Source organism: Pleurodeles waltl, chromosome 3_1, assembly GCF_031143425.1.
Source record: "Pleurodeles waltl isolate 20211129_DDA chromosome 3_1, aPleWal1.hap1.20221129, whole genome shotgun sequence".
NCBI lineage: Eukaryota > Metazoa > Chordata > Amphibia > Caudata > Salamandridae > Pleurodeles > Pleurodeles waltl.
The window spans coordinates 632,842,655-632,856,615 of NC_090440.1; the positions used below are offsets into that span (position 1 = coordinate 632,842,655).

The 13,961-nt window shown below is 44.1% G+C and overlaps 1 protein-coding gene across 1 annotated transcript in view; it reads left to right on the plus strand.

Moving 5' to 3' along the window:
* Positions 1-13,961, plus strand: part of LOC138284404 (mucin-5B-like) — a 528,306-nt gene that overhangs the window by 146,400 nt on the left and 367,945 nt on the right. Inside the window, exon 4 of the mRNA XM_069223140.1 lies at positions 13,782-13,869. Coding sequence (XP_069079241.1) covers positions 13,782-13,869 — 88 coding nt within the window. The remainder of the gene's footprint in view (positions 1-13,781; positions 13,870-13,961) is intronic.

Consider the following 13,961-nt stretch of genomic DNA (forward strand, 5'->3'; position numbering starts at 1 on the left):
TGCATTGACAACAGGCACAGGCAGCAAAATCTTGGTGGAAACAAGCCTGTTCATGACACGTTGGAGCCCAAAACTTGAGCCTTTCTCAAATGGTGTGGTATCAGTTGAAGAATTCAACCAAAATCACACCAAGGTTCCAGGACAAGGATGGCACCTTTAGGGGATCAGTAATTCACACCAGCAAAGGTCATTAGGGTTCAGTCAGGTGCTGTTGCAGGTCCAGGCAGGCCCAGTTGCATTAGGTCACCTGGGCAGTTGCAGAGAGACCTATGGAGCGTGTTGTGTTCCTGTAGCTCTGAACTGGAGGCCAGTCAGCTGACCCTCAGAGCCACTTCAGCCTGTGCTGAAGGGTTCAGGTCCATTCTTCCTTCTCAGACAGCAGGTCAGGCCTCAAGCAAGAGGATAGTCCTCTGGCAGTAGCGCAGTCTTTCTTCTGTAGTATCCGCAGGTCCAGGAGTTTAGTAACGTGTAGGTGTGGGGGGGTCACATTTTATACCTGGTACCCTGTTTGAAGTGGGAGAAGCTTCTGGAGTGCTCTACCTCCTACACAGAACTGTTTGGAATTTCCTGCCTTCCTGCCCTGGTCCCGATCTGTCTGGGGAGCACAACAGTCTAGTGTGAAGTCCTTTTTGTGTGTAAGCTGAGCAGTGTTTTTTTAAGTGAAAGTGTGACAGGTGACAGCTCAGTCTCTCTCAAGTCAGGATAGCCTATCCTGACAAAACCCAGACCCTCTATTGCAATGCTGTCTGGGAGAAATACACAAAGGCCAATTAGTAACTACTACAAAATGAGAGGGATATGTTGTCCAGTGTAAAGCCCCCTAACAGTTTTAAATTTCACACAGAAGTATACTGTTCTGAAGGCAAGAGTTCCAACTAGGACCCCTAGAGTGGATACAGGTGGATTTAGGCACTTTTATAAGTAGAAGCAAAGGCCCTCACACACCTGAATAGGTGCCATGCTTCATCTTTGGGCCTGTTGTTCATTGTAATAGAGCTGCAATGTCCAACAGAAACCACAAGGGGGCTCTTTGCCAGAGATCTTTTGAATGATGTCTTTTAATTGAGCACAGGGATATACTTGTCCTGTGGATAAAGGAAGTGAGGGAATGGAAGGTGAATGTTAATATTGACTATAGAACCCCTAATCTTATATGTTTATTATATCTACTGGGTGTATGTCAAGAATGAAAACTGAAAAACAGAGTGCCACCAGAAATAATGTTCTAGCACTCTCTGTGAAAAGAGGGAAGAAGAATCTTCTCTTCTATCCCTACTTATAGGTCAACATGTTTCACGCCTCAAAAAAGTCTCTACAGATCAAGTGGAGTTTCATCAGGACCAACAACTACGGCCTAGTCCTCGTTATGGAGACTCTAAGTGTCAGTTTGGTAACCTCTTGTTAAGCTACAGGGACACAAAAGCTGCAGGAAGTCCACTTTCCTGGAAGAGCCCAGCTGACCTGTTTCAATTGGACCTGCCTTTAACCCGCTGGTGAATTCTGTTGAAGTGAGTTGTTGAGCTAGTGTACTCCTGCTGGTTAAACCTTAAAACCTGGGTTTTAGAAATATTTGCTAGGTTTTTGCTTGTAGAACTGTTGAAGGACCTGCCAGTCGATCCACCAAGATTACATCTTCAGTGGGCCTGGCTTTGCCGCAGCTCGCTTTGTATTCTTCTCTGCAGAAGCAAATCTGTTTGTAGCAGGCCTGAGGCTGGTCGGCATACAATGACTCCAGTCCCTCTTTGGATACAGCTTGTAGCCTTGACTTGTTGATGAAATTTGATTTCCTGAACACATTTTTCACCCGAAGCTTCACCTGGCCTGACACTGAGCAGCATCCGATTGACATCAACAACTTTTAGGCGTAAGCTCTGAACTTTACCCACTCAGAGTTTACGTGGCTTCATAGATTCTTCACCAAGACATCCTACTTCATCAACCTATCATCAACAAACCCATCATTGGCTCCAGCCAGCAGCCTTGCCCCATTAAGACATTTCCTTATTCAACATTTTTAAAGTAGCTTTCCAACTGGAGCCAATCTGACCTGTATATCTGACTACGCTCCATTGCAGTCGACCTTAAACCTTACTCATGTCCCAGCCTATCATGACCAGTCACCCGTGGTTGAGTGTTTCTGCTTTTTGGCGCTGTTTTAGTTTAAAAATGTAAATAATAGTATCTCTTTTTACCCTTATTGGACTTTTGTTGTTGTGATGTCATTTTGTTCATTGAAATGCTATTTTATCAATGGGTGTAGGATTTTTATTGTGTTGTATTTTTGACTTTGGTACTTCTAAGTGCTTTAAATAATTGTTTAATTGTTTTAATTAAGCTTGGCTGCTCTGTGCCAAAGCTATCGGGGGTTGAGACAAATCCAGGACAGGACTCTTGTCAAAGGCATGTGGTGGCCTTTGTGCACATGCCTGATTAGTGTGACATTCTCATCATTCCAACAATATTGTGGTTGGAATGCATATTATTTCTATTCACAGATATGATTGGTGTTGATGCAGTTTTTTGTCTTTTTATGGAGAGCAGTAAAAGATACAGATATAAATGTTGACTTATTTTATACAAAATGCAGCTATGGGGAACTAGGAAGAAGTTAATCTCTTGCATGCATTCCAAAATATATAAATGCTCCGAATTCCTCCATAAGTGACAAATGCAGTAACCAATGGAATACCTGAGGTTTAGGTGGGTTTTTACGGCTTCCGGGAGGACAAGCGGGGCATACTACAACTCAAGAATAACTAAACTAGCCTTACAAAACATTAAGGGGCATATTTACAAGCCCCTAACACCTCCTTGCACCACCTTAACTTCATTGGTTTTTTTTTTACACTTAAGGAGGCATTAAGGAACCCCCCCTGTGTGCCATGTTTACAAAGTGGGGCAATGCATGCATTGCACCCCTTTGTAGCTCCTTGCGTCACATAATACTGTCGCGTGGGCTCTCATTATCCTAAATGAGACTACTGGATTTCGAGGCAGCAGGATCGATAATGGTGTGGGGGACTGAGTCTGGCCCACGTGTAAAGAACTCTGTCACCCTAAATCCGGTTTTTGCTCCGGCTAACTAGCAGTGCCTCATTTCTCCAATGGGGAAGAAATGATTGGGCAGCCGAACGCATGACATCTTTGGAACTTCTCAGGGAAGTCGTGGTCACTCGGATCCAAACCAACTCTCTCATTTGCAATATGGTCTCATATACAAATGACAAAGACAGTATAAGTTTTATATAATGTTTTAATAAAACGACTGTATTTTAGATATTAAGGCGTGAGCCGCAATAACCAGCACAATACAACATAGTAGGATGGAAATAGTCACCAGGAGAGTAAAACATAAGAACAAAGCTATCATATTGCATATTATTTTCTACTCTCCCTCTGCTTGTTCTATTTAGAGCACAGCATGTTAAGCTTCTAGCTTGCCTTTCTGAGTCAAAGGGGAGACATAAGCTCTCATACCTGAGCAAAGGCCTGTGATCTGGTTCAGCATCTGCAACGAGGCAGTCAGCGTCTAGTTGTGGTTCCCTGGTCGGAATCTCCCTCTTGCATGTATTGGGACGAGGACGTTATTTTATAACTAATATGTCATCGTGATCACAAAATGTCCCTACGCAGGAATGCCAAATCTAAACTCCTACCATGTCTATCGGCAATGTACCAGACTGTATCCTTGACGAAAGCACAGAGTGAATATGTTATGAAGAACTCCAGTGCTGAAGTAGGCAAAACAGTGTGATAGGAATAAAAAACAACACCGTAGAACTGGCCATTTTATAAAATAACAGTACGAAGCCTAATAAAAAGAGTCTAGAGCAAAGTGCACAGAAGCTCTAAGCTGTCAGCAAATGAATAAAATACATTCAGGGCAAAGTGCAGAAAGGCCTAAAGCCTGAAGATAATGCGCAAAATATACGTAAAACCAACCACACTACACCCTCCCCTTGTCGGTAGCAAGTGGTTCCAACAACATAAAAACATGCCCCAAAATATAAACAATATATATTTCGACAAGATAAGAAGACAACAAAGTCATAAATTAAGGAAACATGTGACGATAAAGCCAAATTCAATATAGTGTCAATTTAGCAGAAGGGAAAAAAATCCAATTGTCAGACAGAAGCAATCGATAGTAGGAGCTCCTCCACTTCGATATATGTTAATACCGGAAGATCCACGCCACAAAGTACCATGGAGCAGGTGTGTTCCAAAGCCCCAAAACCATCCAGGGCGGCACCCCGTGCAGGGCCAATAAAAGAGACAATACCATCTTCCTCCAGGAAGGGAATCTCATAGACTGCCTCACGAAGCAAACGCAACCGTAGTGCACAAGTCTGGGAATGAGCCCTAATCGGGAACATCAACAGATCAGGATCGACCACTGGAGAGCGCTGCAGTGAGAGACAGAAAGCCAGTGCATGTTCAAACGAGCACCAAAGGCACCGAAACACGGGTTGCACACAATCCAAAACCGGTCTGAATGAGAGACCAGTCACACTCCAAATGACCCAGGAGTGTAGCTCCAAAACGCTGCATCATGCGTTCACGACACAGCTGCGCTGGCGGGAGCAGCAATATAGGATCTCGTCGTGGCGGGACAGCCATTGCGAAAAAATAGCAACAACAGCAAGACTCCAGCCAATAAAGCCAAAGTAATTGGGAAACCCCCAAAAATGCTTCTGAAAATAGAGTGTATAGCCGAAGGTATCAAACCGAATATGGAAGAGAAGGTGTGAGCGAAACCAACACCAACGGCTTTGAAAAAATGAGCAATACCAGCAGTGCTGGATGCATTAAATATACGTCCCACAAGTTCACCGAAGTGACTTGGAAAGTTAGTATTCAAAAGGGACTGTATCTCCGCCGATGACCTTGCCACTTGAAGCGCGTAGGTCTCGCTAGCAGATGTAAGGGCAACATGCTTTTGAAACAATAGAGCCTTTAGTCGACTCAACTTGTCGAAATCAACCTTGGAAGTAGCAATATGAGGCCAGATGCCCGCTACCTCCCTAATTTGAGTAGGGGGAAACAACACATTCCCGCAGCACGTAACGGCCTTGTTGACAACGACAACGTAAACTATTCCTGCACGCATGCCACATCAGCGTTTGCTGTTAAGAACAATGTAACTGCCGTTAGAAAGCACCTGGAAAGTGTTTTTAATTACCGGGACTGGAACTCCCTTCAGATAACAAGATAAGTTAGCAATCGAAGCGTTACACGCTCCGTGCAAGGACAGCTGTTTACAAACCATGGAATGGCTGACAGAAGCTTCACATTCGCTACCGCTAAGAAAAACCTCCCTCAAACCATTAACACATCTGTATTGAAAGGGAAGCTCTCACACCTCGTGTATGTAACTGTCACCCAATAGTTCATATCTACCCACCGGAATGTGCTTCAAACAAGAAGTAAATTGCAGAGTGGAGATAGGCAAATGAATAACCCCATGAATCAACCATTCAGCTGACGGAATCTCAGCCACCGTAAAAGGCAGTTTCTCTTAATTTCTCAATATTCAACATAACATATGTCGCTTCCTTTTTAGCCATCAACTGTTGTTGATGAGTCAAATTAAAGGAGAAAAAGATCTCTTTGGCGCGAATGTGCTGCCATGGATCGCAACCTGCCTTCAAGGTCTGAAGAGTCCAACCCAGCTGCATGATGGACTGTGTCTGACTCTGCCCATGATATAAAGAAGACATGTCTGATTTAATAATGTCAATAGCAGAGGAAACGATGCTGTCAATCATGTAAACACGGTCAGAAAGGGTATGCATGCCATTATCAACAACAGACAAAGCCTGCATCAGATTATCTTGATCAATCTGCTTCAACCGGGCAGCAGCCTCCTGTTGTGAAAGTTTCCAAATCTCATTATATACTTCGTATAAGAACCTTTTCCTTCGTGGCACCTTGGGACCCGACAAAAAATCTTGTAAATCAGTACCATTAGACAGTAACTTGAGATGTGACTTAACTGCATCCAGCGTGGAGTACTTCAACCATTGTTGACAAAGCTTCCCCACGCTGTACGTAGTTATTATATCAGCATGTTCTGGTGAAATGTAACGAGGGTCTGCCCTACTAGTGCTGAACCCCCCTGAGGAGGTGACAAAACGTTGATGACACTGATTAGTGTCTACAGGACACAATAACCACCCGCCCGGATGTAACGATGAAGTGTTAAGCGTACCATTCTGGACCCAATGCGTAAATTCACTAAAAGTAGCATTCACATAGTGCTGCCAGTTGTTTAATTTGGAAGGGACAGGGATACTAGGTAAATGTTCACATTGGACAAGTCTCTTCGAACCATATGAGACGAAAAATGTGGTCTCAACACAGTCTCCACGTGCTCAATGTCTGAACGATCAGGAAGAAAATGACCATGTATTACTAGAAAAAAAGTAACTACAAATCCCAACCATAAAAAAATAGTCATAACAGCCATAAAAAGCCACATATAGTTCCAAGGAAAAACAAAATATGTACGTTTAAGCCAACTCAGCAGCTTATGTGGACCTCGGACAGAAGACATCGATGATGAAGAGCCGGACACTGCTTCATCAGCGTCGTTGAAGCAGCCAGAGGCAGTTCTCGCAAAAGGTGCAATTGTGAACAAAGAAGCAGATGGAGGCTCTCTCCTAGGCACGCTATAAACCACATGTTCAGAAACATTAGTAGAACGTACAGCAACTTGATGAGAAGATTCTATATTAATCGTTGTCTGTGGAACAATCGCAAGATCATCTTCCACCCTCCCCAAGCTCGGAGAGGAAACAGCTTCGGTGTAAATCACCTGCAGCGGGACTTCTTCCCCAGTAGTGAGAGGGATGCCGAAACTACTGGGTGTCCCTCTTGGTCTGCTGTGCAGAATCGGCCACATGTTGTAACTTGACATTATCAATGGAAAGAAAGCGATTTCCTTTGGCCCCTTGCAGCGGCGGTAAAATCACAGTTCTCGTGCCGCTCACCCCTAACACAGGGACAGGTGCTCGATAAGAAGGACCAAATTCTTTCTTTACTGCGACCTTTTCACGCACTAGATCCCCAATCCTGGGTATCCAACCAGTAGGTGTTACTGGCTCATCCTTAATTCCTGAACAGGCAGCACTTGCAGAAGAGTTATCTTCATGGAATTGTTGTAAATCCTGCAAAACAGTGACACGATCATTTATGTCAAAGGGCGTCTCTGCCGCCTCCACACCAGGACCATCTAGATCAGGAACATACATTTGTGTTCCAAACAGGCACTCATATGAAGTACGACCCCCCAGTGACCATCTAGGCAAGTTATTAAGTGCTCTCTGTACTCCATACAGGTGGGCTCGCCAACTACGACCCGTACCTATAACCCTGGCCGTTAAGGATTGCTTTAAATCACGATTTAAACGCTCCACGACAGAATTTCCCTCGGGATGAAATGGAGACAAGAATTGGAGCTGGACCCCCAACGAAGCCATGGTGTCCCTGAATGCCTTAGAGGCAAAAGCAGGGCCCTGGTCAGAATGAAAAGCCGCAACTGCAAATGTATCAACAAAGATACCCAAATCTTTAATAACAGTCCGATTGTCAGCCGAGCATTGTGGCCAGACCCACACAAATCTGGAGCACGAATCTACAGCAACCAATATGTATTTGTATGCACTATCTGGTGTCAGTGGACCACAATGGTCCAAGTACACACACTGTAACGGTTTGTTCGAAATCAGAAGGGGCATCTGCGGCGGGCGTCTAGCCGACGACGCTTTAATTTGTTGACAGACGTCACAACAAAGGACATACTGCTTTGTCTCTTTATAGAGACCAGGCCACCAGTAACGGGCCTGTAAAAGTGAAATCGTGGCAGCCACACCAGCATGTGCAGATGCCACCCCTTCATGTGCTGCAGAAATGAATCGAGGTCTCTCAATTTTATTTGGTAATTCACGTACACCAATGCCTGGAATATTAACAACAGCATTTAGCGCACCACTCAAGCAGTAACTATATTTAGAAGGAAATCCTTTAGGAAATGGCGTGCCATCAGCCGTAGCTTTTATGGCAGCCGAAATCTCTGTGTCTGGTTTGGAACTCGAACGAGTCACTGCGGCTACAGTGGCGACAGCCACTGCCGACTTTGCAGCTTCATCAGCCAAAGTATTCCCAGCAACGTTTATTCCAACGCGCTGGTGTCCAAGTGTATGCACAACATGGACCTTAGGAAGCGTTTCTTTCAGATCCGCAACCTTACCCCACAACAATTTATATTTAATGGTGTTGCCTTTAGAATCTCTGAACCCATTCAACTTCCAATAGTGCAGATATTCATTGAAAGACTGAGCACAGTAGTAGGAGTCACAGACCAGCAAGGTCAAAATCGCCGGATCTGCGTGCTCCAACGCTAACAAAAGAGCTTTGAGCCCAGCCAGCTGTGCCGTGCAATCTCCCAAGGTTTTAGTATAAGTATGTCAGGGGCAGAACACTTCCCCCTCCATAGTGCCGCTCACTACCACACATGCAGCAGAATACTGTTGTTTAGTCCCAACCGCTGGTTGCGCAGAGCCATCGGTATACATGACCACTTGATATTGGTCAAAAGGCAATGTGCCAGCAGGAACTGGGTACTCTATTTCATATTGAAGAAATTCTTGAGTCTACAGCTTAGGGTCAAATATGTAATCTACATCAGTGGCTGTCAAAGACGTAGCCCATTGTATCCATCGCGGGTGTAAAGCTTTCGAATTAGGAACACTCGCTTTTGTAACAGCCTCTAAGGCCGGAATCGGGGAAACGACAATGATGCGTTGGCCCTGGGCAAGCGGTCTTTCTTTGATCACAGCCATCTGTACTGCAGTTAGTATTTTCTCAGTCTGCGCAAAACGTTGTTCTGCAGCAGAATATAAGTGGGACTTGTATGCTATCGGGACTGTCTCACCCTCATTAAAGGTGACATATGTAAACCCAACAGCCCCAGGTATCACCCTGATGACTAAATGTGTCTTATTGTCCCGTGTGTGTAAGTGTTTAACTGCTAAGAGATCATTCTGTAACTCTCGCAGTATGTGTGTATGTTCAATCGTCCAAAATCTACTCGAAAAATTCAGGCGAATCAGTTCGTATAATGGTTTTATACGCGTAGCATAATCAGGAATGTAAGTTCTGCCAAAATTCAGAAACCCCAACAATGACTGGAGCTTCCGAACCGTATTAGGAGGCTGCAATAAAGCACATTTCTCCAAAAAATGTGGTGCTAGGCTCTTGCCCTCGCTCGTTAACTCATATCCCAGGAAAATGACGCTGAGGAAGGCAATCTTTGATTTCTTGAAATTAAACTTATATCCAATATCAGCAAATCCCACAACAATGCGCAATACACGCCTTAGATGTTGCAGAATCTTATCGTCTGTCAAATATATGTCATCAACATATGATAATGCTTCAGGGTCCAACTTGTGTAGCATTTCAGTCACACGAGCCGAAAACAGACCTGGGCTATTTTTATACCCCTGAGGTAAACTACAAATTTTTTTCTGAGAGCCAAACGCACTGAAACTGGTATAGTCCGGAATTTCGGGCGCTATATTCTGGCAGAAAAATCCATTCGAGATATCCAATGTTGTTTTGTATTTTTTACGCACTATATTATTCATAAGCGCTGCGCTATGTGAATTCTCTATTGCATATGTGCGTGTATGACTATTCAAATGTCTGTAATCCACCACTATCCTATATGAATGGTCCGGTTTAGCAACCGGAAATAAGGGATTATTCATCGGCGAGACACAGGGCTCAATGACACCCTGGTACTCCAATTGTGTAAGAATTTTCCTAACCGATGCCCTTGCCTCAAATTTAATAGGATACTGCGGCTGTGGCTGAGGTTCGCCCTTTATTGGAATGACATGATAAGGTGATTGTTAAACCCACCCCACATTATTTCCATACAGGGCGGGGACTTGTGCTAGAGCCCATGATTTACTATAGGACCTTGCTAGTTCTTTCGGAACAAGTGGTGAGAAGGAAGGTGTAATAACCTCCTCCCTAACCGGACAGTCGCGAACAAAGTCAGGTGGCCAATCTTGCTCAGCCAATAGAACATCATATGATTTTACCACATGGTCCCAAAAGATGGCGTGTACAATGCAGTCAATGTCTCCTTTTAAGCGGAGAGTCACTAGATATACTCTATCAGGATCAGAGACCCGCATATCCGCCGTTTCGACTTGTATGAAGTCATCTGTTGCTTTCACCTCCAGATGCTCTAGAAGACTCCGGCGAACTATTGTGACCTCTGCCGCGCTGTCTAACAGTGCTAGTGCCCATGTCTTGTTCGTCAAGAGAACTCTCTTCTTAAGCAGCATGTCTAACAGAGACTGCTGCCACATTTTTCTTTTTAAATTGTTGTTTTTGTTGCAGCGGTTTCTCTTCTTGTTTAACAGAAACCTCCGCTGAGCGTTGTGAATCCTGTCTCGGTTTCATGTTCTCCGTCCTCCGCTCTGACCGCCCACCTCTCTCACTTCTCTTCTCAGAGGAGTCCTGAAAGGAACGAGATTGGCGTGTATCAGTATATTGATATCGATCAGGCGTCTTCAAATTATCCCTATTTCTGAGATTATACCTATTCTGCGGGGTCTCCGGTTGTGGAGACTGTCCCCCATCTTTTTTAGGTGTTTGCTGTTTCTTTTCCCAGCGCTTTTTTGCACACTCAGGTTGCTGTAGCTTAGCATTATCTTTATTATTTTTACCCTGCAATTGTGGTTTCTGCGGTCTAGCCCCTAGGCTATCACGACCAATACTAGAATATGTTTCTGCTATTATTCTCGGAAGTTCCCGCTCCTGATTAATCTGCGGAACGTCCCGAAGACGCATTCGCACAGCTAGTGCTACAGCCTCCCCCTTGAGATTACTCAAAAAAATAGAAGAAACCGCGTCAAAATTGCCCATCAATTGCATGCCCAAATCTAAGGCAGGGGCAGCCCCATATTCATCTTGAATTTGTTTAAGCACTTCTGGTAAATTAGCCAAAGTCGGTGTACTGTGTGCTGTAGTGTAGAGCGCAGCAAACACCGTGCCCCAAGTATTACAAAGGTCCACCGGAGGAACCATCCCATACGGCAAACACATCGTCAAAATTCTATGTTTATCCTGAGGTCCCGTATGGGGAAATACTGCTTCCAGCGTATTCATCTTTTGCGCCAGCCAAAATGGAGTCTCCTCACGATTAGCCGGCACCTTGCTCATAACTGAGTGTACAGTGGCCGGATTGATTCCCGGTACCACTGCTTGTGGGTGCGCCAGAGCAGCACGCGCTGCATTAGTATTTAATGTCTGCATCACAAACTGAACTAGTCTTCTGTATGTTGCAGTTAAGTCCATATATAAACGACACACTTCAGCCACTGCCAAATTTGCAACCGCAGGATATGGTGTGTAAGGAGCCAATAAAGGCCAGATCGGACCATCATTACTCAACGGACCTAACCGTACTTGTGCTACTGTGTGTGGGAGGGCGCCATCAAGCCAATTATGGTGTTCTTGATAAGATAAAGGTATCTCTAAGTATGCATAAGCCCTGTATTGTCCAGGAACATTCGCAACCGTGTATTTGTGAAAAGTATTTGTACCCCCATCAGCTGCTGGAAATATGACCCAAGAATAAAAAAGTTCTGTTCTATAGGCTGCATGGGCGTCCACCACAAAAGTGACCGGACTCCCCTGGACTGTCAGTCCATGTGCTATCAGGTGACCTGTGAGCGGGTGCCGCATATTAAGCGCTATATTCACTACTACTGGATTCGCCATTTGTTTAAAAAAAATAAAAACAACCCTAGGTCAGAGAAGGCACACCAATATCGGGTTTTTTTCCTTTCAAAGTTCTAGCTTGAACAACCAACCACTAAGCAATAGGACGTACCTATCCCGTGGTGGCAGAAACCCTCAGCCCCACGGACGTCTCCGCATACGGAACCGAGGAGTCAAAATATATATGAGACCGAGAGAGTCAGTCGGACCTAAACATTAGAGCCAGACCAATCGTTGGCGGCGCCATGTCACGTGGGCTCTCATTATCCTAAATGAGACTACTGGATTTCGAGGCAGCAGGATCAATAACGGTGTGGGGGACTGAGTCTGGCCCACGTGTAAAGAACTCTGTCACCCTAAATCCGGTTTTTGCTCCGGCTAACTAGTAGTGCCTCATTTCTCCAATGGGGAAGAGATGATTGGGCAGCCGAGCGCATGACATCTTTGGAACTTCTCAGGGAAGTCGTGGTCACTCAGATCCAAACCAACTCTCTCATTTACAATATGGTCTCATATACAAATGACAAAGACAGTATAAGTTTTATATAATGTTTTAATAAAAGGACTGTATTTTAGATATTAAGGTGTGAGCCGCAATAACCAGCACAATACAACATAGTAGGATTGAAATAGTCACCAGGAGAGTAAAACATAAGAACAAAGCTATCATATTGCATATTATTTTCTACTCTCCCTCTGCTTGTTCTATTTAGAGCACAGCATGTTAAGCTTCTAGCTTGCCTTTCCGAGTCAAAGGGGAGACATAAGCCCTCATACCTGAGCAAAGGCCTGTGATCTGGTTCAGCATCTGCAACAAGGCAGTCAGCGTCTAGTTGTGGTTCCCTGGTCGGAATCTCCCTCTTGCATGTATTGGGACAAGGAAGTTATTTTATAACTAATATGTCATCGTGATCACAAAATGTCCCTACACAGGAATGCCAAATCTAAACTTCTACCACGTCTATCGACAATGTACCAGACTGTATCCTTGACGAAAGCACAGAGTGAATATGTTATGAAGAACTCCAGTGCTGAAGTAGGCAAAACAGTGTGATAGGAATAAAAAACAACACCGTAGAACTGGCCATTTTATAAAATAACAGTACGAAGCCTAATAAAAAGCGTCTAGAGCAAAGTGCACAGAAGCTCTAAGCTGTCAGCAAATGAATAAAATACATTCAGGGCAAAGTGCAGAAAGGCCTAAAGCCTGAAGCTAATGCGCAAAATATACGTAAAACCAACCACACTACAATACCTGTGCCAGGTATAATGTATGCAAGGGGGGTGTTCCCACAAGGGGATGCCCAAAAAATGTCACAGTGAAATTTACAAGATTTTACTTTGCCATTTTTTTCCATCATTTTTTACGACTGCTCCGGGCAGGCATTAAACTGTCACTCCCATAATAACCTAAGGGCCTCTCTGTGCTTTGCTGCACTACCAGTTCCATAATTTATGGTGCTAATACAGCAAAGAGCCATAATAGGGCCATAGATTATGGAGCTTTTGCGCTAACATGCGCCTTGCTGCGCTGTATAGCAAATACAGTGCTACCATTGTGATGTTAGGGTGCACACGGGGACACAAGAAAAGTGCTAAAAGAGCTAATGTACCACTTTTATGTAAATATGCCCCTAAATGCGTAGATATTTCCTTTCAACACTAACTTTATTTATATTATCCGGTAGCCTTTCATTTTCTAGGTAAAATGGAGGCTTCCTACGTATTTAGTAACATTTCAATATCTGGATTTTTATATTTCTACTCGCCAACTCTTCAATAATGCTGAATTTAATATTTTATTATGCATGCTGTTTGATTGATTCTGTTAGTGTCACCTTTTAGTTCTAATGCAGAAGTGATACAATACATTTGTGTTTGCGAGTTTCTTACTTCCATTCAATTATGACCAGTACAACCTTTATGTCAAAGCAGCGGAACTGGATCACTGGATTAACAACTATTGTTTGCCCCCTCAGCTGGAGCTGCAAGACACCTTCATGAACAGAATATGCGGGCTGTGTGGAAACTATGACTCCAATAAGGACAATGACTTCACTGTCAATGGTAAGAATGATCTCTTCTTGCATGTAGTGGCGGTGGTGGGGCAACTCAGGACCTTTGTCAGTAGGATATTCTGGTTTTCCATTCTAATTTGC